Source organism: Haliotis rubra, unplaced genomic scaffold, assembly GCF_003918875.1.
Source record: "Haliotis rubra isolate DU_JTF1 unplaced genomic scaffold, ASM391887v1 Scf144, whole genome shotgun sequence".
Taxonomy (NCBI): Eukaryota; Metazoa; Mollusca; class Gastropoda; order Lepetellida; family Haliotidae; genus Haliotis; species Haliotis rubra.
The window spans coordinates 646,632-674,309 of NW_025765381.1; the positions used below are offsets into that span (position 1 = coordinate 646,632).

Consider the following 27,678-nt stretch of genomic DNA (forward strand, 5'->3'; position numbering starts at 1 on the left):
TCTGGTATTGGAATAAGCCAACAGCTGGATAATAGGCCCTGTCATAATAACATATTTGAGTGACACCACTTACCGGTGTATCATTGTCCTCGTGCTGTCGACGCTGAACAGTAAACAGAATCGAAAAGTGAGTTATGAAGAGTCTGTCATTACTAGAGTCCGCTACAGAAGCACCGTATCACACTTTGTGGTAGAACTCTCTACGTCTCCGCTAAACGCTCTTTATTAATGCTCCCGAGTGCTGTAATTGGTCACGTGGCTACAAGTCACAAAGCGAAGACGTCTAATTTGTTATATCTATAGCGATGTTCTGATGAGGAATTGACAGCTAGGAGGTGCGAGGTTGAAGGGATGCTGCGCAGATGAAGCTGTAGCTGGAGCTCATGCCGAGCCTGTCATCTCACCTCACGTGATTTGTGCTTGATGCTAGCTAATTCCGTTGTGGCATATATCTGTCACTCAGGTAATCACAATACCAGAGACTGAGGTGGTTCAGCAGCTATGACTAACACAAGATCAGAAATCTATACAAGAGTATTTGCGCACTGGTTATAAACCTCGCTGCCGATGCTATCAAATGGATTTCATAGGTAGATACACAGCATGAAATAAAACATGCATCCATTAATAAATATTTACACTTCAACACCATCTGCAAACACACGGTAATGACAATTTCAAAGAAATATATTTATATCGTGTTTAAGTCTTCACGAAACCAAGGTCTACTGGTGTTGGAAGAGTTAGCGATGGATGTAAGTTAAGGGGCCCTTTTGATGACCATAAGAAATCTCTACTTAATAGTTTTATTGTACGATTCCAATTATATGAGATTCTGAAGCATTTGTCATACATCACTTTCAAATAGTGATGCTTCAGTTGTTCGAGCTTGTGTCTTAAACACATGCAAATATCACTTTTAATCGTGTTTCTGTTGAACAACGACAGAGTTCTTGGACTAAACCACCACATACAAGAGCGACATCATACAAGAGCGACAAGGTGTCATGAAGTCTTGGTTCACGCCACTTTTAGCAATATTCCGGTAATACCACAGCAGTGTGATCTGTCGTCTACTGAGGCTACCCGAATTTACATATGTACAGAGTACATTTACATATATAATGTGGTTATCCATTCACAAAAGCGTCCATGCTCTTGTGTAACGTGTTTACCCTTTCATTCACTCATCCATCAGTAACACACCCTGACAATATTTGTGTTCCATTTATATTAGCTTCTGAGGTGAGAAGGTTCACGTATACAGTCGCTAAGTTGTTTCAATACCGCTTAAAGCACATCTGTTCAGTTGAGCAATGGACTCCAAACGTGTTTTAAACCAAATACTTCTGTTCTCAATGTGCGACTTTCTGACAGATTTGGCAAATACACTGTAATATATATACATTGGTATTTTTGTAATAGTTACGAAAGGTCACAGCATGAACTCATGTCAGTGAAAATAAGTGCCTCTTCTGCAACTCTTGCAAAGCAGTTTGAAAAATGACTATATACTGTATAAACATGATTGGACTTTAAGATGTTAGAACAATTTGGTTTCTGTATTGTTTATTAAAAGATATGGATGTTACTACCGTGAGTTCAATATAATACTAAGTCTCTGGTGGTTTTCCATCACAATGTGATTAGCGATTTGTGTGTATTGGTGTGTTGTAAAAAGACTTGACGCGCAAAGGGGTAAATATATACATAGATATATTCACTACCTTTTCGTGACTGTGTTTAAGTGTTAAAAATGTTAAGATATCTGCACACAAAAATCCCATTTTGGCTTTTTAATCCTAATTGCATAATCATTTAAATACATAATGTTTCGATCTTTCTTTTTTGGCGCTTAGGTTGCAACACTGCATTCGTGACACTTTCTAGTTTGTAGACATTCATATCAAAGGCAAAATTGTTAACATCATGACTTAAACTTACCTCCGTGCCAACTGTTTGGCCGGATCTACACAATATCGACAAACCCCATATGGTCTAACAGAAATATCAAACTATGATTTAATATTGTGAGACCAGATGTTGTCATCAACCAACATCAAAAGCAAAACACCGTTGTTGGGAGGACGTTTTTGCGTCAGGAAATATAGAGTTATGCCGAAACCGAAAACCTTTAGAATATCATTTTTTGTATGCTAATATAGCTGCAAGCTGTGACTATATCAGTTGTCAATGTCTATGTTAGGATCCTGCTCATACAGCCTGGAACTATAGGCTATACTGACGTACTGATTGTATACAGTATAAGCAGATGTTGCCATCAACCGATAGTCACAGGATAAGCAACGAATATGCATAACAACGCATGCCATTGATATCACACCATTGCAGTTAAAGCTGTACTTTTCAAATGGAGAAATGCTTATTAAAATCTTGTGATGTCTTGGTGCATTCACGGTCAAACTAATGTTCGGTTGGAATGCAATCATTATGTATAATCAAGTAGTCATCTCATGAGGACACATGTTGCAGAAGGGGCGGTGGGGTAGCGTAGTGGTTAAAGCGTTGGCTCGGCACGCCGAAGACCCGGGTTCGAATCCATACATGGGTACAATGTGTGAAGCACATTTCTGGTGTCCCCCGGCGTGATATTGCTGGAATATTGCAAAGGCGGTGTAAAACCAAACTCTCTCACTCACTCACCAATATATGTTGCAGATGTACGAGTGTAGTCAGTAATGCTGATGGAACAGCGAAAGTACATGAGGTTCAAAACATGATTTCATTATTACTCCTGAACAATATTTCATTAATCCGGACATTGGTTTAACCGGACTTCGTCTTTTGTAAACTTTTTGTACACTTTTACTTTTGTAGTATTGGCTTCTGTATAATTGGCTTTTTGGCTTTTGTATAATTTTTCAAATCCAGTGTTCATCTAATCAGCCCTTAACAGGTCATGTTAACGACACTATTCATCAAATAGGAGAGACATCACAGGAGTCTTTAAGTCTACACTGTGTAACTAAATGTGTCACGGCAAGATAGGATTTTACACAAGTGGGCGTTAGGAAAATGTCATATATTGAAAGCTGCCCGAAATGGCGGATGCATATCACGATAGTGGTGTTTATACCCATGACCTTTCTAGGCAATACAAATCACGTCGCCGCAGAAAGAATTGTTAGTATTGAAATGACTTGATACTGCAGGAGATGTCAAGTCAGTAGATCTTGAATGACAAAGTTGACTAGATAAGATATACACGCCCGTAAGCCGAGTTTTCGTTTGTATGTGTGCCATATTGTATTTGCAACTTTTTAAAATCTGATATCAGAGGTCTAATGATGAAGAGCATATATCACGTAGTTGCAGGAAAATATTAGGAGAGTAAACCTTTCAACAAAAAGTGATATTTTGAAATTCTAAAGACCAGTGTTGAAAGTTAAATTCACGTTCTTGTTTCTTTTGTTTTTCGATATTTAAAAAGAATAGAATATAACTTGTTTTTGTTTTGAAGTATTTAGACATTTAATCAACACAGGACAGACTCTTAGTCATGGCCAATGTGTTTAATTTAAATTGTTTTCAAACACACGTCAGAAGGTAAGTTGGTAAATAATTATCATTTAAAATGTTAGAAACTGTTATCGAAGACTTTATGTCGTAAGATAAGTTGGTAAACAATTATCAATGCAAGTTTTTATTTTGTAAGTTGCATCGATTATATGGGATTTAATAGTGAATGGTTCAGTGGTTATAGCGGTAACACCAAAGTACCGGGTTTGATGCCTATATAGGTTAGTAAGGGAGTCACGTTCTTTCTCTGCAATGATGGAAACGTGTGGTTGTGTGATTGTCAACAGTGCTAGATCACGACATCCTCCAATCCGTCTTGGTTTATTTTGGGCATATGTGATGTAGTTTCTATCCTCTCCCTACCTCTACACACACATAGAACAAACGACATACTCCATAAAAAGCAACACAAACGCACACACGCGCATACGTACGTATACACACATACATACGCGACATACACACCACGCGCCATACACATGACACATACATATACACCGCACACCACATACGACATACGACACGCACTCCGCATACACCCTACCACAAACTACACATTCACACTACACTCCATACACATTCACACTACATATACTACACACGCCACACGCCACACGCCACACGTCACACACACTACACATACAAAATACCCAAAAACTTCACTTGCACGAACTACACACACATGCGATACAACACCACAGCATACCATACCATACCATACCATACCATACCATACCATACCATACCATACCATACCACACCACACCACACCTCGCCACAACACAACACAACACACACAGCACAATACAAAGACACACACACACACACCTCTGGCAGTTAAAGAGTTTGTTGAAAACGGAATTGAACTGTATTGAAACAAGGCAGGTAGTGACCATAGATTGCGAAACCACACAGGTTCAAAGATGCAACACAAATATTCAAATCAAGGACACAAAAGGATTCAAAACCATGAACAGCAAATCCCGACATGATTCTAAGTTCAACTCGTTCAGCCCCACCCACCTGTACATAAAACACCTGCCAGACAAAGAGACGAAAAAAAGTATCCGAATGTGGGTAAAGACGTCAGCAGTATCATCAACGATGCCATTATTAACCCATAATTCCTGCCACCCACGGGATGTACAGGTTGAAAAGTGATGTTACTGAACATTATCCGTGATAAAACCATTAGCAGTGTTGAGTTACAACCACACAATCACAGCGTCAGTATGTTGCAGCCAAGTCGTGCCTAATATGAAGTTAGTCCATTACAATAAGATAAATTCATGTGTCACATTTTATTCGATTTCATGACGTCATTTTACAAAGTAACAAATGTGATATAGTTAGCTCCGTAATCATTACATTTTCTCGAAAGAACAAAGACCCAAGACACTCTTGTGAAAACCATAGAATAGATTGACAGAATAGAGTTGGTTGGTTTGTTGTTTAACGCCGCTCGCAGCAATATTCCAGCTATATGGCGGCGGTCTGTAAATAATTGAGTCTGGACCAGACAATCCAGTGATCAACAGCATGAGCATCGATCTACGCAATTGGGATACGATGATATATGCCAACCAAGTCAGCGAGCCTGATCATCCGATCCCGTTAATCGCCTCTTACGACAAGCATGGGTTACTGAAGACCAATTCTAACCCGGATCTTCAAGGGTGATAGAATAGAGATTAATGCACCTGATAATCGAGGATGGTTTGGTTGGTAAGCCGAAATTTGATTTGGTCTTGTATTTGTCTAAGGATTTGTTGTTTGACAAAAACGTAAATTTGGGAACACATATTTTTTACGGGTTTTCCTTGGCAGTGTCAGTGAGTGAGTGAGTGAGTGAGTGAGTGAGAGTGAGTGAGTGAGTGAGTGAGTTTGGTTTAACGCCGATTTGAACACCATTCCAGTTGTATCACGTTTTGTCAACGTTATGTTGGAGAAAAGCAGTCATAGGCGTGTACCACTTTGTTGAAACTCATGGTTACGGGAATGGTGCTGACAAGCCTAAAAAGTATTTGGGATTCGAACCCTCAATAATTGGGCCATCCCTCGACAGTTACATGTCACATAATATGTTGTCTGTAATATGCCACCGCCATTAGAGGGGCCAGTGAATAGTGAATACATTTGCCAGGACACCATCAACACGCCGTGCCACGTCAACACAGTCGTGCATTTATATTCTTGTAGATCCTTATCAGTAGATGCAAAGTGATTATACTGTGACCTACATTTTGCTATTGATCATATCATTTAAGCGAACACCCACTAACAATTTTATGGTAATTACCGTCATTGTTTGCGAACTGAGCCTTTACTGTTGTAGAATGATACATTAGAGGGTGATTACAGGAGATTCGGTAACCTGCTGATTGAAGACCCAGAATGTCATAGTTGGCAGCTGGTTTATTGTTTCTTTAGGGCGTTTCAGAAAAAAACGTAGTCTTTCGTCTTTTGTAGAATGGAGAGACATTATACAGATTTTCTGTTATATCGTCACGGACCGTTTCAAACCAGATCCATATCAGATGCAATATTTTCTCTGTACATCATGGAATAGCGATTTCACGTGGACATGAAACAAAATGCTTCACTGTATGAGTTATTTGATATAATGTGTCAACAACAAAGATCACCCAATGCAACAAATCTCATAAACGCATTTCATATCCTAATCACCCACCCACCCACACTCCCCAGAGCAAAAATACATAGTATTATGGACTTGCAGATGTTAAACCAACAGAATCTGTTCATGCATATTTTACCCTAACGTAAGCTTTTGAAGTCCTTTAAGGTATCTCAGACATTATTGTACAATTTATGTTCATGTAATTGCCACATAGTGTTATGATATATTGTTTGTATCACAGAAGTATTGTAATAGACATTGTGCATGTTGTAGTTATCTATCACCATCTGTATATTTTGCATTGAGAAGAATAAGTTAAACACAGCATATATCCTTCAAGGTAACATCGCTACCGTTTTGTGTAATAATGACATATTATATGTTATTATGAAAAACGAAATCACAGCCTCATTATTGAAAACAAATAACCATGTCTGGACGAATTAAAAGATCGAACAGAAGACAAGAGGGCTATGGCATGGTTTCAAGACCATATTGATTGCACCAAGGTCTCACTCCGCAATAAGTGGAAATATATGACAAATTTGTTTGGTCATAAATCTGTATGAACGTATGTGTCGTAAAACATTACAGCAACGTTCCAAGACACGTGATGGGCAAATCACGCTCCTTGGAATACTGAATAATATTGGTGTCTTTGCAACTAAAGGTTAAAATCATGAACAGACAGAACATGAGAAGGTATTTATGGATTCCATTTCACGTTTGCACTAAAGATATCACCGGAGGCATGATCGAGATAATGACATTTCTAACGATGGATTCTTGGTTTTTTAATCGTTATTGCCCATTATTTTCGAGCGAGGGCTTTTGTTTTAATATTTATTTTTTATACTCTTTGATATTTACGACTATAGTTTTCGAAATCGATGCAAGTACAGAAGTTTGTGTATGAGACAATACACGTAGCAAAATTGCTTGACAAATTTTGACAGTGCTGTGTGAAAGTGTGGCTTTGTGATTGCGCGTTTGTTTCTGTGTGGGTATGTGAGTGTGTTAGAGAGAGAGAGAATGGGTTGATGGGTGGGAGGGGTATTAAACAACGTACCCGCTTGGTGATTGATATAAATGTTCAATGCATACACAAATGGACACCAGCAGCTGTGTACTACGCTAATTATTATTTTTTTAAATAAGTACATGTATATATTGAACTAAATATAACAATGTACAATTATTCGTTGAACACTGACTTGGTGCCGGTTCAGTCATCTTCTGTAATATCGCCAACTTCGGATATTTCAAATGAAACGTAAACAAATGACAAAATCAACTGAAAGGCAGAGTTAAGTTTGCACACAATTTGATACTAATTATGATAGTTCAGTGTATTGCAATAGTGATCACTTATGCTGGGATTATTGCATGTAATTTCATTTGCTTCCGCGGTTTATTAGCTAATGTCGAGGAAAATAGCTTTTAAGTGTTATCAATGATATTACACAATTTTAAACACATGGCAGTGTTGACTTAGGTTTATGTCTCAGGCTGGGGATGAAATATGTCTGTTGACTAGCTCTAGCAGACAGGAAGGTTACTAGTCCAGAGGAAAAGGACGCTGTGTCAACAGAAAGAGAAAATCAGTTACACCGAAAATGCAATAAAGAACGTCTGTTTCGTATCAGTACGTTGAACATTGAATTGACCAACACATGGCACGTTCACTAAAAAGATACACCACTGTTTAATGTCACATCAATCGAGATAGCGGTTTGATCATGATCCGGATGCGGCAAGAGTCCGATCGTAAGACGAAGAGTCAAATATATGATCATGATGGGGTCGCGATAGGGCTGCGAACCGTTCGCGTTAGGATACTGACTACACCGCAATCAATTGTCGGGTCACCGAAAGGATATTTGTCTTTATGCGTACGCGTTGTGTAAATTATAACGAATATTGAAATTCGTGTCATACTTAATGTAAAAGACGAGGTACATGTTGTAGTTAACATGGTGCCATGCCTGAAAGAGTTGAAAGCATTATGACTCTCTACTGTGGCATTACAACGCGAGTCATATAACGCATCATTCACCAGCTATATGACGGCTTTGTCTTCGTAATCTGGACCATCCACTAATTGATGTCATGAGCATCGATCTACTTATTAAGGAGGCGGCGATATCATCAAGAAAGTCAGCAAACCTGACCACCTGATCTTATGTGTCGCCCCTCACACCGGAATGGCATTCTGAAGATCAGTTCTAGCCGTGATCCTCACTGATGTGAGAGGGTGCGGTCCACGCCATCTTGGCCAATAGTCCTGCAATGTCAAAGCGGGAAAACAGAAACTAGGCTCCACACACCCTAGCAATATAAGGAACTAAACCAGCATCTTTGACGTGATGGGCCAATTGGTCAATTGGTGACAATTGACAAACGGAAGTGTATTTTTGTTTGAAGAATGAGTAAAACCGAAACAATTTCTCCTAAAACGTGGATCCGTTTTTTCAGCGTCTCATTTCGCTGTGTCGGTTATTCCATGATCACAAATACCGTTTTTTAGCACTATTGCGGAACTCGTGGAATATCAGTGTCAAGACCGGCATCAATTTACACCCACATTAATCCCACACACGATGATTTTACCGGAATAAAGATCAAAACACAATCATCGACGTATTCAAAACAATGCGAAAAAATGTTTTGTGATAAAAGTTTCGGTCCCATAAACAAACAAACTCTCTTGTTACCAGACTTTCAAAGCAGTAAGCCAATACCGACCGCTTGGATCCAAATAGTCCCATCGCGCAGATTTTATTTGATGTCATACAACCGATACATCCTAGGGGAGTCTGTGTTAGATAATAGATATTTGTATCCATTACGCTTCAAGAATAATCTTCACAAGCATCATTATGGCTCTGCTATCCTGCACAATCAGATGCAACTGCACCTCATCACACACCTAATACGAGGAGACTGCACCATGTATCAGACTGCAGTTTTCGCATATCATGTTACTACTCTATCTTAAACCACAGCTGTGAAAGATGAGGCTGAGCTAAGAACCACATCAATGGTTGTGGAAGTTGGAAACAATGACGACCCTGGGGGCTTCCGTTCCGTGGGTGATATTTACACAGTGCCTTCAGGAAGTGTGTCCTAAACATCATCCCCAGATATCCTTGATGCCTGTGATGTCTCTAGTTTCAAGAGAGGCTGTCAGTACTTGATGTTTGGATATTCTTTGGTATGATCTGATTTTAGTGTTGTGTCTCGAGGCGGTCAACGGAATAGTATTTGTGCGTTTGTGGAATGTTCTAATTATGCGCCCTTCGCTGCTGTCATTGTTCATGAAGAAAGTCTCACTTGTGTACCACAAATGAGATACATGGCTGAGAGAAATAATAAGAGTCAAAACAGCGCATTAATGAGCTGTTCTACTATACAGAGTACATTCTGACATCTCTCATTTTAATCATACTGACAATCTCTATCTCTTCCTCTCTCTCTCTCTATTCCTCTCTCTGCCCCTTCCCCCTCTCTTTCCCTCTTTCTATCTCTCTCTGTTCCCCTCTCTACCCTCTCCTCTCTACCCTCTCCTCTTTATCTTCCTCTCGCTCTCCCTTCTGCCATCTCTCCCTCACTTCTTCTCCCTCTCTCTTCCTCTTCCTCTCTCTCTTCCTCTCCCCACTCTCAGGTGAAGACCAACACTGACAAATGATGTGAACTTGTCACATTAGAGATCCCCTATCTTGACTTCAGAGTTATAGCTACCACTTATATTTATGTGTACCAATCCTTACACTGTAACACCAGATGAGAACAACCAGTCTCGATCATCTGCCGAAACTGATTCTGTTAGGCGCATTACATAACAGGCCAGAAAATTACATAAATAGATCATTGGCAATCAAGCGGGGGTCAAGCAAAACTTGGAACAGGCACACGATGACTACGTAATGTGAATAGCACAATCAACAGACACAATTCATGGGTAATTTATCCATAGCATGACATACTGAAAATATGCAAAGTATGCATTTTTTTTCACCATTGCAGTTGTAGTTTAGTTTTGATACACATATTGTACATGTGTTAGATATGTCTTCTATGTTGAGATTCGTGACATTCGTCTCTACCGTAGAGAAGATAAATACTGAGGGGGACAAATAAGGGATCACATGAAAGCACAACTATTCCTTTATTTTTTTCAAAGGTTTCTTCACAAGCTTTGTGTCGCATAGCTTGTGAAGAAACCTGGGGAAAAAATAAGGAACACTTGTGCTTTCATGTGATCCCTTATTTTTTGCCTTCAGTATATGTATTCTCCAGCATTTTAAGAGTCCCTAACAATGACAAAATACATGCAATGTTTGCTCAAAGAGCATCACTTCTCCTACCTGGTTGCGATGGCGCCTCGTCATCCCAATTGCATATGCGGCGTAAAATTATTGCGATCGAGGGGACTTTACATAGTCAGATTCACTTTTTGGTCTCAAGAATGTTTCAAGACGTATGTCACCGATATCAAAATAAAATTGATTTCTTTAGAATATTCGTTGAAATCATCATGCAGTAGTTTCCCTGACGCCACAGTGTCTCACGGGATTAGGGGGCGGACATGCATCAATCCTCTCAGACTGATATTTGTAGGCTACAGCTGATCGTACCAATACAATATTAGGCCGTGCACATAATTTGATTATATTTACATCAACCTAGAATTTATGTTTCGAATGTCAAGATCAACGCGCCACAATATTACGCCTGTCTGTTTCGAAGGAAGATGTGAAGTTCATGTCTCCAATGGTGAACGACGGTATTACCACATTACCACAAAAAAAAACGAAATCATACTGACATTCTCATCTACCAATACGTTTGTATTGATAAGAAACACATAAAAGGTACATTCACATTTTGTACGTGGGTTTTAGCATAAAACATTAATTCAACCCATGCCCTGGTACAGGTGCATTGTTCATTCAAACAGTCAGTGGCTTGTAGCGTAAAATAATTAACATTCGTTGGACATCTCCGATGTTCATGAACCTAAAACAACAGTAAAAAATCATTAGCTCTCTCCCAGAAGCAATGACCGAAGCATATGACAACCCCCAACCCCATCCCCAACCCCATCACACAACTCATAACCCCACCCTTTGGAAATAGGTCCAAACCAACTGCCAACTACCAAACGCTAGAAACGAAGATGGCGACACAAAGCGACATTTGTCCATCTCCTACCTGACAGCGGTGGCGATTATTCCTCCGTTTTCATTGGCTACTTGTTGGTTCCGGTGGTCCGTCATGATCTGTTCATACGTGCTGGCCTTGTTCCTCTTCCGGCGACAGATGCGCCATGCCAGCACTGTCATGAAGACGACCATCATGGCGGACAACAAACATCCGACGATGACCCCGGCCAACGACGCTGAAAAAATACAGGTTCTATGAGGAAAGGTTGTATGTGATGTAACTTCTGGGATATTTTACTTATGTAGCGTTTGTGTGTCGCTGTGTGTACGCACGCCTATTAAAACATGCTTGCTAACGAAAACACATTACCTTCCCGCAGTTTAGCATTGATACCCTACTCAAACACAGTGGAGTTACTTTACTACTCCACTTTAGATTGAATTAATAGTATTAAATGGATATCTGTGATACACTAGTAGTTTAAATGTCAACAGGCTTGTATTTTATAATTTTATGGATCTATACATATCCTATATATTGTTCTCGTCACGATATGGCTGAAATATATATATTAACCCACTCACTCTTTTAAAGAACATTTGAATAGTATTTAGTTTATATGCTTAAGTAACTAAATAACCAAGTCGAGTGTGAAATGCTTGGAGTTTTTGTTATATCATGGCTTATAAAGGATGGACAAGGGGGATCTGAATGTGATTTACGCTGCATGTACAGGAAGAGTCAAATGGGAAGAAACAACTTTCCTCTGAATGAATCGTTTAACCAGTGCACAGTGTTCCTTCAATGTTTTTCTCAATGTTTGTATACATTTCTGTACACAAACGAAAACTTTGACCTGCGTTTGACCTGCAACAAAGTATGTTATGGCTGTCTGTAAATGATCGCGTCTGGACTAAACAATGCTGTAACAGACACCATTAACTTCAATCCAAAAGTGGGAAACCATGACATGCAGTCAACAAAGCCAAATAGGTTCCGATTACGGCCTGCCAGGCTGATAAGGTAGGTAATCCCATATACAAGTTTCGTACTGTTTCCCTCAAACCCAAGAAAACGGGTACGGTCCTAACGCATCTGGCAATACACATTGCAGTTAGTCTGAATTTGAGATTCAAACCTACAATCGTTGATTACACCATACCGACGAACCTTTGCCGACCGCGTCACCTATAGCCATAAAATCTGTAGTGTGCGTGTGCGTGTATGTCTGTGTGTGTGCGTGTATGTGCGTGTGTTTGTGTGTTTCCGTGTGGTTGTATTCGTGTCCTTAATTTACAAAGGCGATAATTTTGTTTCAAGCTAAAGACACAAGGGTTACTTAATGATGTTTTAAAATTCAATTAACCTTACGGTATATTATACCTTAAGCATAAGAATTAGTGAATTTGGCTGAGTAACGCCCTGAACATTTTATTCATATTTAGCTTGTAAGCTTAACATCGGAGGGGTCTTCAGTGTGAGACATCAACTTGACACCGGAGTGAAACCAACGAATACAAGCAAACCAAGGATAATAATCAACTTGAAGGCAAATCCGACAAATGAACAAACGCGCAGCACGCTCACGTTTGCTGCTAAGTGACTCTTACACCAAAGATCAACCATGATAAGAATTTTCTCAACAGTATTATCGATATTTGTTATGAACAACGATTAAATATTCCCCAGTTGTGTCCACTCAATGCACTCTTGAATGTCAGAACAGAAATTGTTTAACGTATTACATCATTTAAAGGTTAGAGTCAGTTAACATTTCAAAATCAAATCATAACAAAGCATTACGCAATAACCCGTCACATTAGCATCTCAAAGTGACACCGAGTTCTCCAACATCACTGTAACTGTATTTATTCCCAAATTGTTTGAAGTACTGGAGAACAATGTCATGAAAAAGTCAAAATGTTGAAATATGTTGAGAAATATCTCATCTTTGACATTATTAATGATCAGGTAAAATGAGTCAAATGCCTTAACTTCAGACATGATGGTCTAACGTGCAAGGAAAGCCCAAACGTTTGAAGGGTGTAGACACACTTGCCGTATTGGGTATATGATACATAATGTCAGTATTGGGACGAACCAGGGATTTGAACCCACGAACAACGAATCCGGGATTTTTGTTGGTGCGAAAATCAAATACATTTACGGAATTTGTTCGCAAAATGACAAGTATAATCACACTCGCACACATGCACACATACACAAAAAAATTATAAACACACACACACAAAAACCCGCACACACACACATGAAAGCGCATGGCTTTCCCTTCAAATAGCCTTGGACGCAAAGTCAAACCTCTCTTCATCTCATCTCAGATATCTCTGGTAAACATGTGGGACTACAATCCAATGTTGACAGAATGCGTACGTTTATATCCACTTATGTTTATTTCATGTGAAATGAACATGCTAAAGCACTATATTTCAGCCGCAGATTCGCTCAACTGTCAGGAACATGTGTTAGAATCATCGTAACAGTTACCCTAACGATTCTCCTGGGAAATGGTAATCTTGATAAATTGGCACCAATTGCAAGACTCGGTTACACAGAATAACTATAATGCAATACTGTCACGGAACGGTGAAAGTAAACACCTTGTGCATAGGGGTTGCGGCTGCGGTTGTTTCATTGTTTCTCAAGCTAACCAAATCTAGTTCAATAATGGCCAATGCTATAAACAATGCCAATGCTATTTGGTGCAAGGGTGCATGCTGATCCGGCTTTGTGTTCACTGATGCTGAAAATATATCATAAACCAGAATGTATGAAATGTTGCGTGAGTGAGTTAATTTATAACGTCGCATGGGAGGAGGTTGTTTCACCTCTATAGCGACCAAGCTTATACATGTACACAAGTGAATCACTAATATACCGATATATTTCAGAGCAAAATTCATACAAATGCATACCTTGCATTCCAATGAAAAAATATCAGCAGTATCAAATGGTGAAGCAGAGAATCACAGGCGACAAGCACATTGTCAAATACACCGCGTAATATGCCGTACAAAAAGTGATTTATTGCCGATTTTAGTGAGTGAGTGAGTGTGGTTTTACACCGTCTAAAGTAATATTCCAGCAATATCACGGCGGGGAACACCAGAAATGGTCTTCACACATTGTACCCATGTAGGGAATCGAACCCGAGTCTTCAGCGTGACGAGCAAACGCACGCACGCACGCGCACACACACACACACACACACACACCGATTCTAGTAGTAGTGTAACGCTTACATTTACGAAGAAAGTTCTTAAGCAATTGATTTAAATGATAGTATCTTGTTTTTATTCACCAAGATTTAAAGATTTTTGCGTAAGTATAATATAATCTGCGTAATGCCGGACAGTAGGTCCCTAGCAACCCCGGCAGTGAGCAGACAGTTTCCATTCCACAATTCTCAAACCTAACCAGACCTGAAATTGTGTTGCATACAAAACAACTAACATCAGTTAATGCTTACTTATTTTGTTAACCGATTGATGCAACATAATGAAAACGACACAATCAGAGAACGACTTGAAGCAATCGGAAGCAATGATTACAGAATCCAATGCAATCGAATCAAATCCTTTACATAATGGAAAAACGTTGTCATTACACACATGCCGATTTCGGAAGAACCATGTATTTCATATTCTTTCAAACCTGGGAAATATGTGGCTAAAAATGGCTCGAAAACGATTTCGGTTAATATCATGAGATCGTCGCTTTCATCTACATCCAACAGCAAGTCTTTGAGAGTGACTCTGGGTTAAATATCCAGATAACAACCAAATCAAAGAGCATTCGCTGTCTCCCAGTTCCTGATTAATTTGATAGTAAACCCAACCATTCAAAGATTACTAGCCTTTAGAAACGTATTTTATAAGTGTCACAAACAATGTATGTCTGTGTATTGGTGTTTTACAGAACATCCACATCCACACTTCAAGACGAGAGAGACATACTACAATAAGCCACCTTGTAGTATATGCCTCATTTACTCCAGGCATTCAGCTCTGTGATGGGCATTCAGTGCCCTGATATGCTTACAATGTTCGTGTCTATATTTACATGGCCTGATAAGATGTAGATGTAAAGGGAAGAATTTGCAATTTCCTGATCCAGTCCTGGACATGTCCTCCCTGAATGATAACAGAAACTAATAATTTCCCTCGTGTAGAATGAATGTAGAAGTGCATCCTGTGGGATAATTATACCAATGAACGAGAGAAACCACATGGAATGTATTGAAATAAACAGTATGATGTATATCAAAACAAAACTAAAGTACGTCTATTCCAAAGTTGATTATTTGGTAGTTTAATGATAGCATTTAATAACTTATTTAGAAAGGGTTCTTTTATTGTAGGTGTATTAATATCTAGGTCTATTCACACTTCTGAATAAATGTTTTTCTGGGTACCAGTGCACCAGTTCTGGCTTGTACTCAACCGTACGGTCTTCTTACCAACACATATCCTCGCCTTTACGTCTTCTACCCAGCTCATATCAACTTCTCTACATATTCTACCAACCTCATATATTCGTCTCTAAGTATTCCACACGACGGCTATCCTCGCCTCTTAGTCTTCTACCCAGCTAGTATCCACGTCTCTAAGCCTCCTACCCAACTCATATATTCGTTTCTAAGTCAAATACCCAACTCATATCCACCCATTACAAAGAAATTCCACAGAAAATACCCACATTAGAACTTCAGCATCCAAATTCGAAAATTCTTTCGAGTAAAATGGGCAAGGATATCCTCGTTGACAAGGTACAAGAATGTTTTCTGCTGAATGTTGATTTTATCAACAGGCTATTGTCGTTGTTCTATCCGCACCATATCCTTTGTAGGATAAAAGGTCTCCAGTGTCACTTTGACGCAATTGAACTTGGACTGTAACCAGCTCACATAGTGGTGCCATATTGTCACTGAGAGTATCACGTGTATGCCAATTAAGCTATAGTCTTTTACACCAAAGATATTTGTTTAATCGATGTGATTCTCTAGCGACGTCATCAAGGATCCTTTGTCCTTCTATGACCTTCTGAAACGTATAGTGATCAAAATGCCAGGATTTGAGTCAGTGCTTACTCAGTGTCTGTGGTCAAAGAAACGACTTCACAGGCTTAAACTTGGACATTTAAACGATTTAATACTTTTGTATCTTACATGATGCTTTCTATGGAGCGATTCATTAAAAATGTATACACATGGAAAAAGTTTCGCCACATCCCATATTTTTCATAGTCTCAATATGTTACCATTAACCATAGCAAAAGAACTTACCCTCAACTTAATTTACTATTTTGATAAATTGACACATAAGAATTAATTAAATGACAAATCTAAGGGAAAAAAGAATAAGAAATATAGTTCATTCAGAGAAACAAACATGGCAAAACATTGAGTCATATTGTTGTACCGATAACTATGGTCGTATGACGTTTATAACTGCAGTCAGTTTCCAGAATCTGGCATACAATCCTTAAAAAAGGTATCAGTTACTGAGCACATTGTCATTATCTGATGTAACCTGTAATACTATTCCCGTGCATAACGTGCACATTTAATATCAGTGAATGGTACACCCGAAGGCTAAAAATAACCAAACAAACTTACTTAATTATGATAAGAATATGAATGACCATATTTGAGGAAAATGATAGGTGTTGCGATACCTTTTTATATGTGTATATGTCTAAATTCAAGGAAAAGCGGGTATGTGCGTGTGCGTGTGCTTGTGTTTTTCTTGAAAAACATGACTAATATTAACATAGGCCAAGAGGTGTTTCTTTAATTCAATCTATTTGACCCTCAGTATACCTTACCAACTTAGTTGAACTAATGTTGATTTCAATATTTGGGTTAATTTTGTTTTGGAATCGGTTGTTATTTATTCTCGTTACCATGATATCCATTTTCAGTTTCATGTTTAACTTCCTAATTTTTGTTTTTACTGATCGCAGGTAGAAAATAAAAATCGAAAGTACATATTACCTATTATATTATTTTACCGTGTCATTCTCCAACAAAGACAACACAAGAACTTTAAACGTTGCTTTGTTCGAACCACACCCTTTCTTCTTTGATGACCATGTCGGTTTCCTAGGCACTGTTATAACCTGAACATATATTAAACCATAAAGGGTTACATAAAGCCTCCCGGTGCTAAAAGAACAAACCCTTCTCTACTGCATTGTTCTTATTGAACTCGCTGTGCTCTTGTCGTACTCACCATGCAAATTGGCTTATTATCAAATTATTCTCATAATACGCCCTGTCTTTGTTCTAAAGAACATAAAAAGCAAATAATATTAAGGGTTGGAATTTATGGAATGATTGATGGTCCTCAGCATGAAGCTTCTGTCGATGTCCACGGCTTCCATACATCCCGCAACGTGATCCCAGGCCCGAGACATCGATCGTTTAAACATAGTCAACATGTGAGCGGTTATTGGTTTGCTTCGACGTCGAAACCGTAAATCGCTACTAATTAGCTCTGACCGCCACCTGATTACCTGAGCTCGCTGACAATAGAGAGGTAAACACACTGCAACGTAAAACTTTTGATGTAAGAGACGTTGTGGATTAGACATTAAAAGGCCATTTACCTGTTGTCGTTTTATCTGGGCCAGGTAATAATGCATCTCTGCAGCATTAGTCTTCATGACATGGGTCTTGCATAACAGGGAACGACTCATAATGTTGATATCATGTTAGTATTGGGTAACCCGTGACCTTGCACGGGCCTTACCGCATGGTGTGTGTTCTTGTTAATGAGAATAGGATTAATCCTATCCAGTGTCAAAAATGTTCTTCAAATAGTAAAATTGTGTTAAAATGGCAACATTCATGATGACGTTGGCTGATGTGTAAGTATTACAATAAGATTACCTATGGAGGGAGGGGGGGAGGGGTCGGGGCATGATAATGAGCGGGAAAAACGTCAAAGTATTCATTATTGATCATTTCGGGGATCTGGCACGATGACTTGGTTGATTGCGAGTACTTCTGGTGGCTCACAGTATCAATTACTGGGTTGTCTGGCCAGTACTCGATTATTTATAGACAGCCGTCGTATATCTGGAGAAAAAGTACCTATTGCGGCTTTAAAAGGAACACACAATAATATATAAATATATTATTGATAATTGGTAACATAATGACATGGACTATTGTTTTTCAAGATTGATAAATATTGCAAATGTATGTACCACAAAACCCTTGTTTGTACGTACAAGGGAACTTGGTGACGTTAAAACGTACTGAGATTCTTAACTATAATTTGTTATTTTCAGTACATTTTAGAGCATTTACATGTTTTATGGGGAATGAAAATATTAGAGAAAAACTAAACTGGAAATTTCATTTCAAAACATGAACTGAGCACATGTTGGTCCATTGTCATCCCTATCACTTTACAGTCTCTTAAAGGGCGGCTGGGTAGCCTAATGGTTAAAGCGTCCGCTCGTCACGCTGAAGACCAAGCTTTGATTCCCCACATGGGTACAATGTGTGAAGCCCATGTCTGGTGACCCCGCCGTAATATTGATGGAATATTGCTAAAAGCGGCGTAAAACCATACTCACTATAGTCTCAAGCATAATAACAATTTTGAGGTTGTTATATTAACGTCATTTTGAACAGTTGCACGAGGGTCCAAGGCTGGATGCACCACGCTGATAAAACGGTATTATGTTCTATGGACAAACGCGATCTGATAAATGCTAACACGACTGCGGTTAGTATTCTCTTGAGTGTGTTAGGTGAGCCTAATTCCACATTCAGTGCATGTCATACTTAACTGTAGTCACGAGTATACGTCACGCGTATGTAAGTGATCACATAAACGCTCATACAAGGCTCAACAGGTGACCTACACACGTTCAACATAAGTGACGTACAAGCATAACGTTAAATACATGTGACGTAAACACGTCATGCTCATCACAAGCGTCATATATACGTCATGTTGAATACTAGAATTGGTCTTTTCCATACGTCGTCCTGGACAATAGTGAACAGAGTTGCGTCCCTTTGGAAACCCATGATCGTAGGTTCTTCTCCCCTATTAATCTTCATTATGTTTTGTTACATTATACATTTTATCATGGGCTTTTCCCAGCGGCTAAAATGGACCTGTATCACTTCTTCTCCCTCATCCGCTGGACTTGGATTGACATAACGAAAGAACTGTTCAAACTAAACCCACTTGCCCCTAAAGTTGAAACCATAATTAAAGGATAGACATTTTTATAATTGGTAATGTAATATTTATCTGACATACCTTGACAAAACTGAATAATAATACAATTGGCTGTTAATCGTTTCATTCACCCACTCACTCACTCAACGGGAACAGTGTCAATACGTAATACACATTTTATCCGTTTTCAGAAGCAAGAAAGGTTATGCTTGCTGAATGATATTTTTACAAAAGAAAAGCCCGTCCCTACAATTGCTCTGCCAAAACATCCATTTATATTAAGTACTGTCAAGACGCGACTCTTTCCGATAATTGTCTTGTATGCATCTTATAACTTGGCTACTGGCGTGTCTCTTCATCCTTCCACCCGCGGGGTTTGTGATTACTAAAAGAGGCAATATGGTATTTTAGAATCTAATTATTTTGTAACAACAAAAGGAAAAAGAAGAAATATGAATCACCTAAAATATCTATCAATCAGTATCGACAAAAAGTCAGGAAAAACAATAAAACTTTCTTAGGTTATACTGCCTTACTTTCATGACGTCTTGGAAACAGCAGCCAACTAATTACAGTAACAGAAAGTGAGGTGTGGTGTTACTTTAATTAACACGGTGTTTCAGATTCCTCATAAAAGATCTATCTCAGACAGAGTACAAACTTGACACCAACGGTTTCATTGTTTGGTTTTCAAATCCGATTAATCAGAATAACCTTTAGATTTTTAATTCACCTTTTCGAATAAACATCCATCTGAAGGCGAAATTTGACCACTTAATGTAATTTGAATGTTAAAGCATGACGTACAGTAGACGCGAAGAATTTACAGTATGGCTATCATGTTCTCGTTGTATATTAAAAGTTATTTATTTGAGAAACATCAATGGTATTGTATTGGCCAAATTTGATGACACCCTTTTATGAAAGTATATATGTTCGTTACTATATAGCACGTTATTACCTATTTAAATGTCACAGAGGTCGTTACACTGTCTTGTCGTGATGTTCTTATGAAAGATATCCTCTAATAATAACTATCCCTCAAATCATACGTTCTGAAGCTCACCTTACTGAAATACTGAATTGTTAATATATACTCTGAATCCGTGGCTGATTGTTTTCGCGATCAAGTATTGTACATGTGAATGTCATTTCACTGTTGTATCACTTTGATTTCCAACAATATCATTCAGATTTACCTAGTAATCGATGGACAATCAACTTGAAAGATCTGTTCGACATTACTGATATATGTATTTTTAGAAATTCTTATTATTATATGATATTTATATAGCGCACATATCCACGTTACTAGTACATGCTCAAGGCGCTGGTATTTCCCTCGATCACTGGATGTCAATCTCAACGGCACATCGTATTATCAATCTCAACTCCCCAAGGAGTATACAACTCTTGCAGCCACTAGGCGCACCGAGTTTTACGGCTTTCTCATCCTAACGAGGTACCCATTCACAGTAGGGTGGACTGGAACACATAGTCACAGTACTTTGTCCAAGTTTACTGCACGTTGCTGTACCCGCAACTAGGTGTTTGCACGTATACATGTGGCCACCATCTGGTCATATACCAACGGATTCGTGGGTTCTTTTAAGTGCACAGGGTTGTGTACTGTACACTAGGGGTTGTGACAACACTGAAAGAGTCTGCACACAAAGTTGCCTCCAAGGTTTTTTACACCCGGTCACAAGTGGGCTCGATCCCGGCTCCTGAAGCTCATTGGATCACCTGGCGCTTTAGCCAGCTCGCCCACCGCGAGAAATGACGGATGCAATTCATTAAAAGAGTGAGTGAGTTTAGTTTTACGCCGCTTTCAGCAATATTCCATTAGAAATGGGCTCCACACATTCTGCCCATGTGGGGAATCGCATGACGAGCGAAAGCTTTAACCACTAGACTACCCCACCGCCCCTCAATATAGCCCCTGGCGACCTATACTTGCATGGGTGACCTAATGTATCATGTCACCTTGTGTCACCGTACCCCCCACATCGTTGGTCGTTGCTCATACTATCAATCACTAAAATACACAATGCCATTTAGAAAGTGGTCAAATGTAACTACATATGTTATATTTGGGATTAAACTTTCTTAGTAAAGTACAGATTCTAGTTCTAGTACAGAGAGGTACACACAAAGTCCGCAGTCTAGATTTTTGTGGAAGCCGCTGGGAGGAGTGGTCTAGGCGTCTGACTTTGTGCGCTGGTGATTAGGTGCCTGACTCTGAGGGTGTGGGTTCGAATCCCGGAGGGGACTCAACCCCAAAATAGTACTAGACTCTGTACTTTACTAAGAAAGTGTAACCCCAAGTATAACATATGTTATCAATCACTGACTTGAGTATTTAGTCTGGCGTATCATAGTCGAAATAACGTTGAGTATTGCTGAGTGTGACGTTAAAATTAACATCGCACATAAAATTAACAAAATAAGAGAAACGACGAAAGAATTGATCTGTATCACCTACATATATGTTTTGGACTCAACGTGTAAGTTTAAGCATTATATGCATTCAAGATGATAAAACAATAGAGATCACTTTCTCCCGTATATGTTAGCGGTTTCCCTCCATGAGAGCGTTGAGGTTAGGCCGGCGTATTCCATGGTAATGTAACTATTTATACCGCTTTCTCTGATGTCTTGCTTAAGCCCCTTTTAGCGCGGATCACTTTCGGTTTGCTTCGATGGTTAGCTGAATAATGTAAATACGTACCGCGGTTCGTCCAGCAAGGTGTTTGCGTTCGTTAGATGACAACACCATATCAGGTATCAAGGACATAACGATCAGTAATTTAATGTGTATGGGTCATTTTTTAGATAGCCTTTTAACATTAGCCATTGTCTTCTTGGATTTAAAGGATGTTTTCCGTTTTTGAATTAGACTGAAATTTGTTACTCACATAATGTTTACATCCTCCCAATTGTCCTTAGCAACGGCCACACCTTCAGTAGTTTCTCAACGCGATCTGTAGATGTTAACACAGACGCTATTTCAGTCTACATTGTACTTGTATACCCAATGTCTAAAGAAGCTAGTTTTGTATTATTTTTATTTAATGAAACATTAATTAATATTAATTTGATAATATCGGTTGCATTATTTTAGAAATAGACATTCCAGTTGCGGGTGATACCACATTAGTCAGACACCCCAGTTGTCAGACACTTGAGTAATGGTTGAGAAGGCTCACCTATACAGTAACAGACCAGTCCTAATTACTATATCCCCTGTTCTTTAGGATCAAGTGACAAGCATAAAACAGTGTTTGCTTTGAATGATGAGTACAACGAAGAAGATGCTGCACACCTGCACTCCTACTCCAGTCTTGACAGCGCGCTGTACAGACACAGAAGTGACACAATCCTAAGACTACCACTGACCCTTGCGGACGTTCACCTGGATGGTATTTGGACTGAAACACTTGACTCTGAGCGATTCCTTCTGTTCACTGATGGTGATGAGGACAAGATTGTTGTCTTTTCTACTGATTCCCAGCTACGAGCCCTTCAGCCAGCTATCACTATCTACATACACGGAACCTTTACAGCAAGTCCTTACTTGTGGAATCAGAGTTGGTTCATCATTCTACCCCTTGCTCTATGCCCTTATGCCCAGTCGAACCATTGCTGCCGCCTCCTTAGTCTTCTTAAGACATACGTCCAAGGTATCCTGAACCGACCTCTCTCACCATCCAAGATCCAGACCGGCTTTGAGATGGCAGCCATCAGAGTCGTCCAATTGATATTTCCTGCTACAGAAGTGAAAGGCTGTTTTTTATATTTTGATCGGCAGTATGGCGCAAGGTGCAAGCCCTCGGACTCGTTGAAAGCTGCCGTGACGACCCCGAAGTTGAAAAGTGGATTCGTCGTGCGTCTGCCTTGCCTCTGCTTCCTCTTGTAATCGTCCAGGATGTCTGGACTGACGTGATGAACACTTGCCCTGATGTTCCAGCTGCCGTTACCTTCAACGACTACATGGTCACTACGTGGGTGGATGATGACTCCCTGTTAGGCTGTCCTTGCGGAACCATCAAGAGACCTTCGGCCCGAGGACCAACAACTGCTTTGAGGGATGTAACTGCCAGCCTGTCGAGTCGTCACCCGAATGTCTTCAGACTGATCGAGATTCTCAAGAAGATTGAGACGGCCGACGAGTTGAAGATCACCCAGATTGACTTCGGTGCAGCTCCTCCGCCACGCAAGAAGGTATACAGGGAGATCAACCACCGACATGGCCGATCGAGAGAGCAGTTGGAGCAAGGAAGCAAGACTCCAATGCAGTATTTGGATGCTGTTGGAAAGTTTGTGAAGCTTGGCTGAATTTGACTTTGTAACTCCATACTATGACAGTAGGGCTACAGAATGTGATAATTGTACTTATAGGCATGAGATATTGTGAAAAAGTAACAAATTATATGAAAATTACAAAAGACGCTATAAAAGATAATAAAAATGGTCTAGAAAATCTCAATTGTCTCACTATGTCTGACTAATGGGGTAACAGTTGGATCAGTCCATTTCCCTAATGGATAACAGCCTTCCCAAATGTGTTCACTCTACCATGTAATTCGGGTTTTTCTAGTGTCTAATGGGGTGTCTGACTAATGGGGGAACACCCAGTTGCATACACAAGCATCACTTGTTTAGACAGTACAATCTAGTACGATGTGTATTCAGGTGAAACAGAACGTCACCCCCCCGATATGTACGTTCTGATATATAACAGATGTAAACACAAATAGAAAAGGAAAATTATCAAGACATTTTATCATTTGTACAAATAAATAATATTTTATATTCATCTAAAGAATCATTAAGAAAACCTTTCAGACAATTCAATACCACTACTACGTACACATTCAAAGGCATAAATGATAGTTGCTTTCATTGTTTTACTGAATATATATCGCTGGAAACAAAGGTATAAATTTGTACCACAATTGTTATTACGTTGTGTAACTTTAGACATACACTTTCATAAAGGGATGTACATTTATAGGGTAAATGTTTGTTTTGGCGTATAAACGACTTAGTTACACAGCATTTTAGCCTTGTAAAGATTGTTTGTTTCTTGATTAACGTCGCACTCAGCAATACTCCAGCTATATGGCGGGGGTCTGTAAATTATCGAGTCTCAACCAGACAATCCAGTGATCAACAGCATCCAGTGATCTGCGCAATTGGGAACCGATGACATGTGTCAACCAAGGCAGCGAGCCTGACCACCCGATACCGCGAAACACCACTTACGACAAGCATGGGTTGTTGAAGACCAATTCTAACCCGGATCTTCACGGGTAGCTTTGTAATGACGTGATTTGCAAACACTGACTAAAGTAAAGGCATACATTTTCTCGGTGTATGCAGAGTAATATCTCATGTTATTAGGATGTGTTAATATCAGCTTAGCACGTCTGACAATTACCACAAACTATTAAGGTTTAGTCTAAGTCCTGTCCTATCAGTAACATAGCCTGACACGTATGTGCATTCTTCTTGTGTTAATTCCGTACAGTAATGTTCCATATCTGTTGGGTATTATACCTACTATTTATTGACCACAGAACTAAAATATTAAAACTGTATGCACTCAATATTGTTTTGGAATCAACAAGGAAACAAGAACTTCTTGTGAATATCAGTGATTCACTGCACATTGGGATAAGATCAAGTTAGCATTATAGTCTTATAGTAATTTTCCAGCAATATCCCGGCTGGGGACACCAGAAATGGGCTTCACGTGAATCGAGAAGAATCGAACCCGGGTCTTCGACTTGACGAGCGAACGCTTTATCCACCATGCTCACCCACCGCGCAATTTGCGTAAGAACTGAAACTGCTCATTACGACCGCTTGGCTAAGTTCCAGCTGAGACCCTTTATCGGATGATGCTGCCTCGTGCACGAGCACCTCGTGTTCTGTCACTGTACAGATGTGTACGGAAATAGTGCAGAGAGTTCAAGAAATGTATGATCCTCGGATAAATACGAAGAAGTGTATATTGAAAGTTCATAATTTTGAGAACAAATGAACAATTCTAAATGAACTTAACTTTCTTTGTTATTTACTGAACAAATGTCAAGCTGCTATTTATATACATTTGTATTAACTGACAGCGATCGATTGACGTCATCAAACTTTAAAGAGGACACGATTCCATGTTTAGATACAGATGTTGATACCTTTATAAAACAACCATGTCTGTTTTTGCACGCAACATCTTTATTCATTAAAAACAAAATTAATCAAACCCTCACAATCACATTGTATTTTTTTATATTTTTTTTGTCAATCGAGTACACTATGATTATGATTATGATTATTGGAAACTGTTTTCGAACAACGGCGCATTCTGAACATGACCAAATGCTGGAAGCTTGTAGAGATTAGAATAACTGAAATACTAAATCTCATTAAGGAATGAATACTAGAAGCAAGCGGGTATTATTGTATTTCATGCCACTGAATCAGAATATGTTACAGAAACCAGATGCCCCACAATGACTGGGAGCAAAACATGTCCAGCTGTAGGCATAACTGGGCTTAGTCAGTTCCTTACATCCTCAAAACCATATCTCTTGGAATCGTTAGTTGATATTACTATCTCATGACTAATGAAACCGAACTGTAATATTATTCTATGACAATCAATTTAGTTACTATTGCTGGAGGGGACGTTGTCGGCACGGGTACTACAGATATGTACCCTTGGTACGTTTCTGAATACAGAAATGTACCCTGAACAAACTCAAAATACAGAAACGTACCAGGTACCCCAAACAGTTGACGAGTCCATATTGCTCAACCTAAACCGAAATCGATTCACGTTATAGTTCCCGTTCAATCTGATTACGAGAGGTATTGTGCATCGAGAAATATTCGTCATTGTGTGTGATGGTTTCTTATATAATGCAATCGCATACATCGAATACAATTGTGTGACAGTTCCGATCAAGAAAAGGTTGCGGAGTGGACTCTTCCAAGGATACGTTTCTGTATTCTGATTTTGGCTAGGGTACATACAGAAACGGACCTGGAGTACATGTCTGTAGTACCCTTCCGACACCGACCTCTTTAGCGTTACGATTACGCTTATTTGGCTCTGCACAGAGCAATTCTGGGAACGTATCCAAACATTTGACATGCATCATCTCGAAGGTAAAAGGTTTGGACAGCTCGTGTTTTCATTCCTAGTTTTATAAACACTCCCAGGTTCAGCGAACGCTGTACGTGATCAGAATACATGAAAAAGAGACGAATCCTAAGAATGTGTATGAAGTGGTAGAGGTTAATAATACATGCCGAGGTTGGGATCTTGTTCAAGGTAATATCACTCCGGATAACATATTATGACATATTCCGACAGTTTGATGCAACTATATGCATGAATAGGACTTTTTATGCGCGGATGTGAAGACTTGAAAGGATGAATTTTGAAGATATTATTCAATGACAATCACCTCACGTCAAGTTGATATCTTAAGGAGTTTCTTCACGAATTCTCAGTGAGGCGTGCATGTTTTTGTACTTTTCACGGCTACGTTGATGGAATGTGAATAATCGAGACTGGTTATTTTCTGGCATTGACTTTTTATAGCTATATTTAACTGAAACAGAATTGATATTTCAGTCTAAAACCAAAGAAAATGCTGTCAGATTAGGCGAAGTAGGATCTACGTCGCGTTAAAGATTAGCGATAGGTCCATGCCCGTGTGTGGGGTGGGTGGGGGTGGGTGGGGTTTGGTCTGGTGGTGGTGGTTTTGGTGTGTGTGTGTGTGTGTGTGTGTGTTTGTACTGTAACAGTGCCAACTAACAGAGACAGACTTTGTACACCGCAGCCTAACGTGGTTTGTATAACTTGGATCATTCAGCGTACAATATACTGATCCAGTGCCGACCAGTGCGTGTTTATGCATTGAATACCAAGCACAATACAGGGTAACCTTACGTACCATATTTAACATATTTTCGTATGATGCAGCTATGGGATCGAACCACGAACTTACGTTTTCCAGGCAGACGCGCAATCCACTAAACCACTGAGCCGTCTCTGGAAATTCTTCGCAGTTGTTTGTTTCTTTAAGAGGGAAT

The 27,678-nt window shown here is 39.4% G+C and overlaps 1 protein-coding gene across 3 annotated transcripts in view; it reads right to left on the reverse strand.

Annotated features, from left to right (window-relative positions):
- LOC124269328 (synaptotagmin-15-like) overlaps positions 1-27,678 on the reverse strand; it is a 118,212-nt gene that overhangs the window by 37,694 nt on the left and 52,840 nt on the right. For 2 of the 3 annotated variants that reach the window (XM_046704337.1, XM_046704338.1), the window contains exon 2: positions 11,396-11,582. In XM_046704337.1, the coding sequence (XP_046560293.1) occupies positions 11,396-11,582 (187 nt within the window). Of the gene's footprint in view, positions 1-73; positions 365-11,395; positions 11,583-27,678 lie in introns of those variants that run through there. The other variant, XM_046704339.1, reaches the window with a different exon arrangement.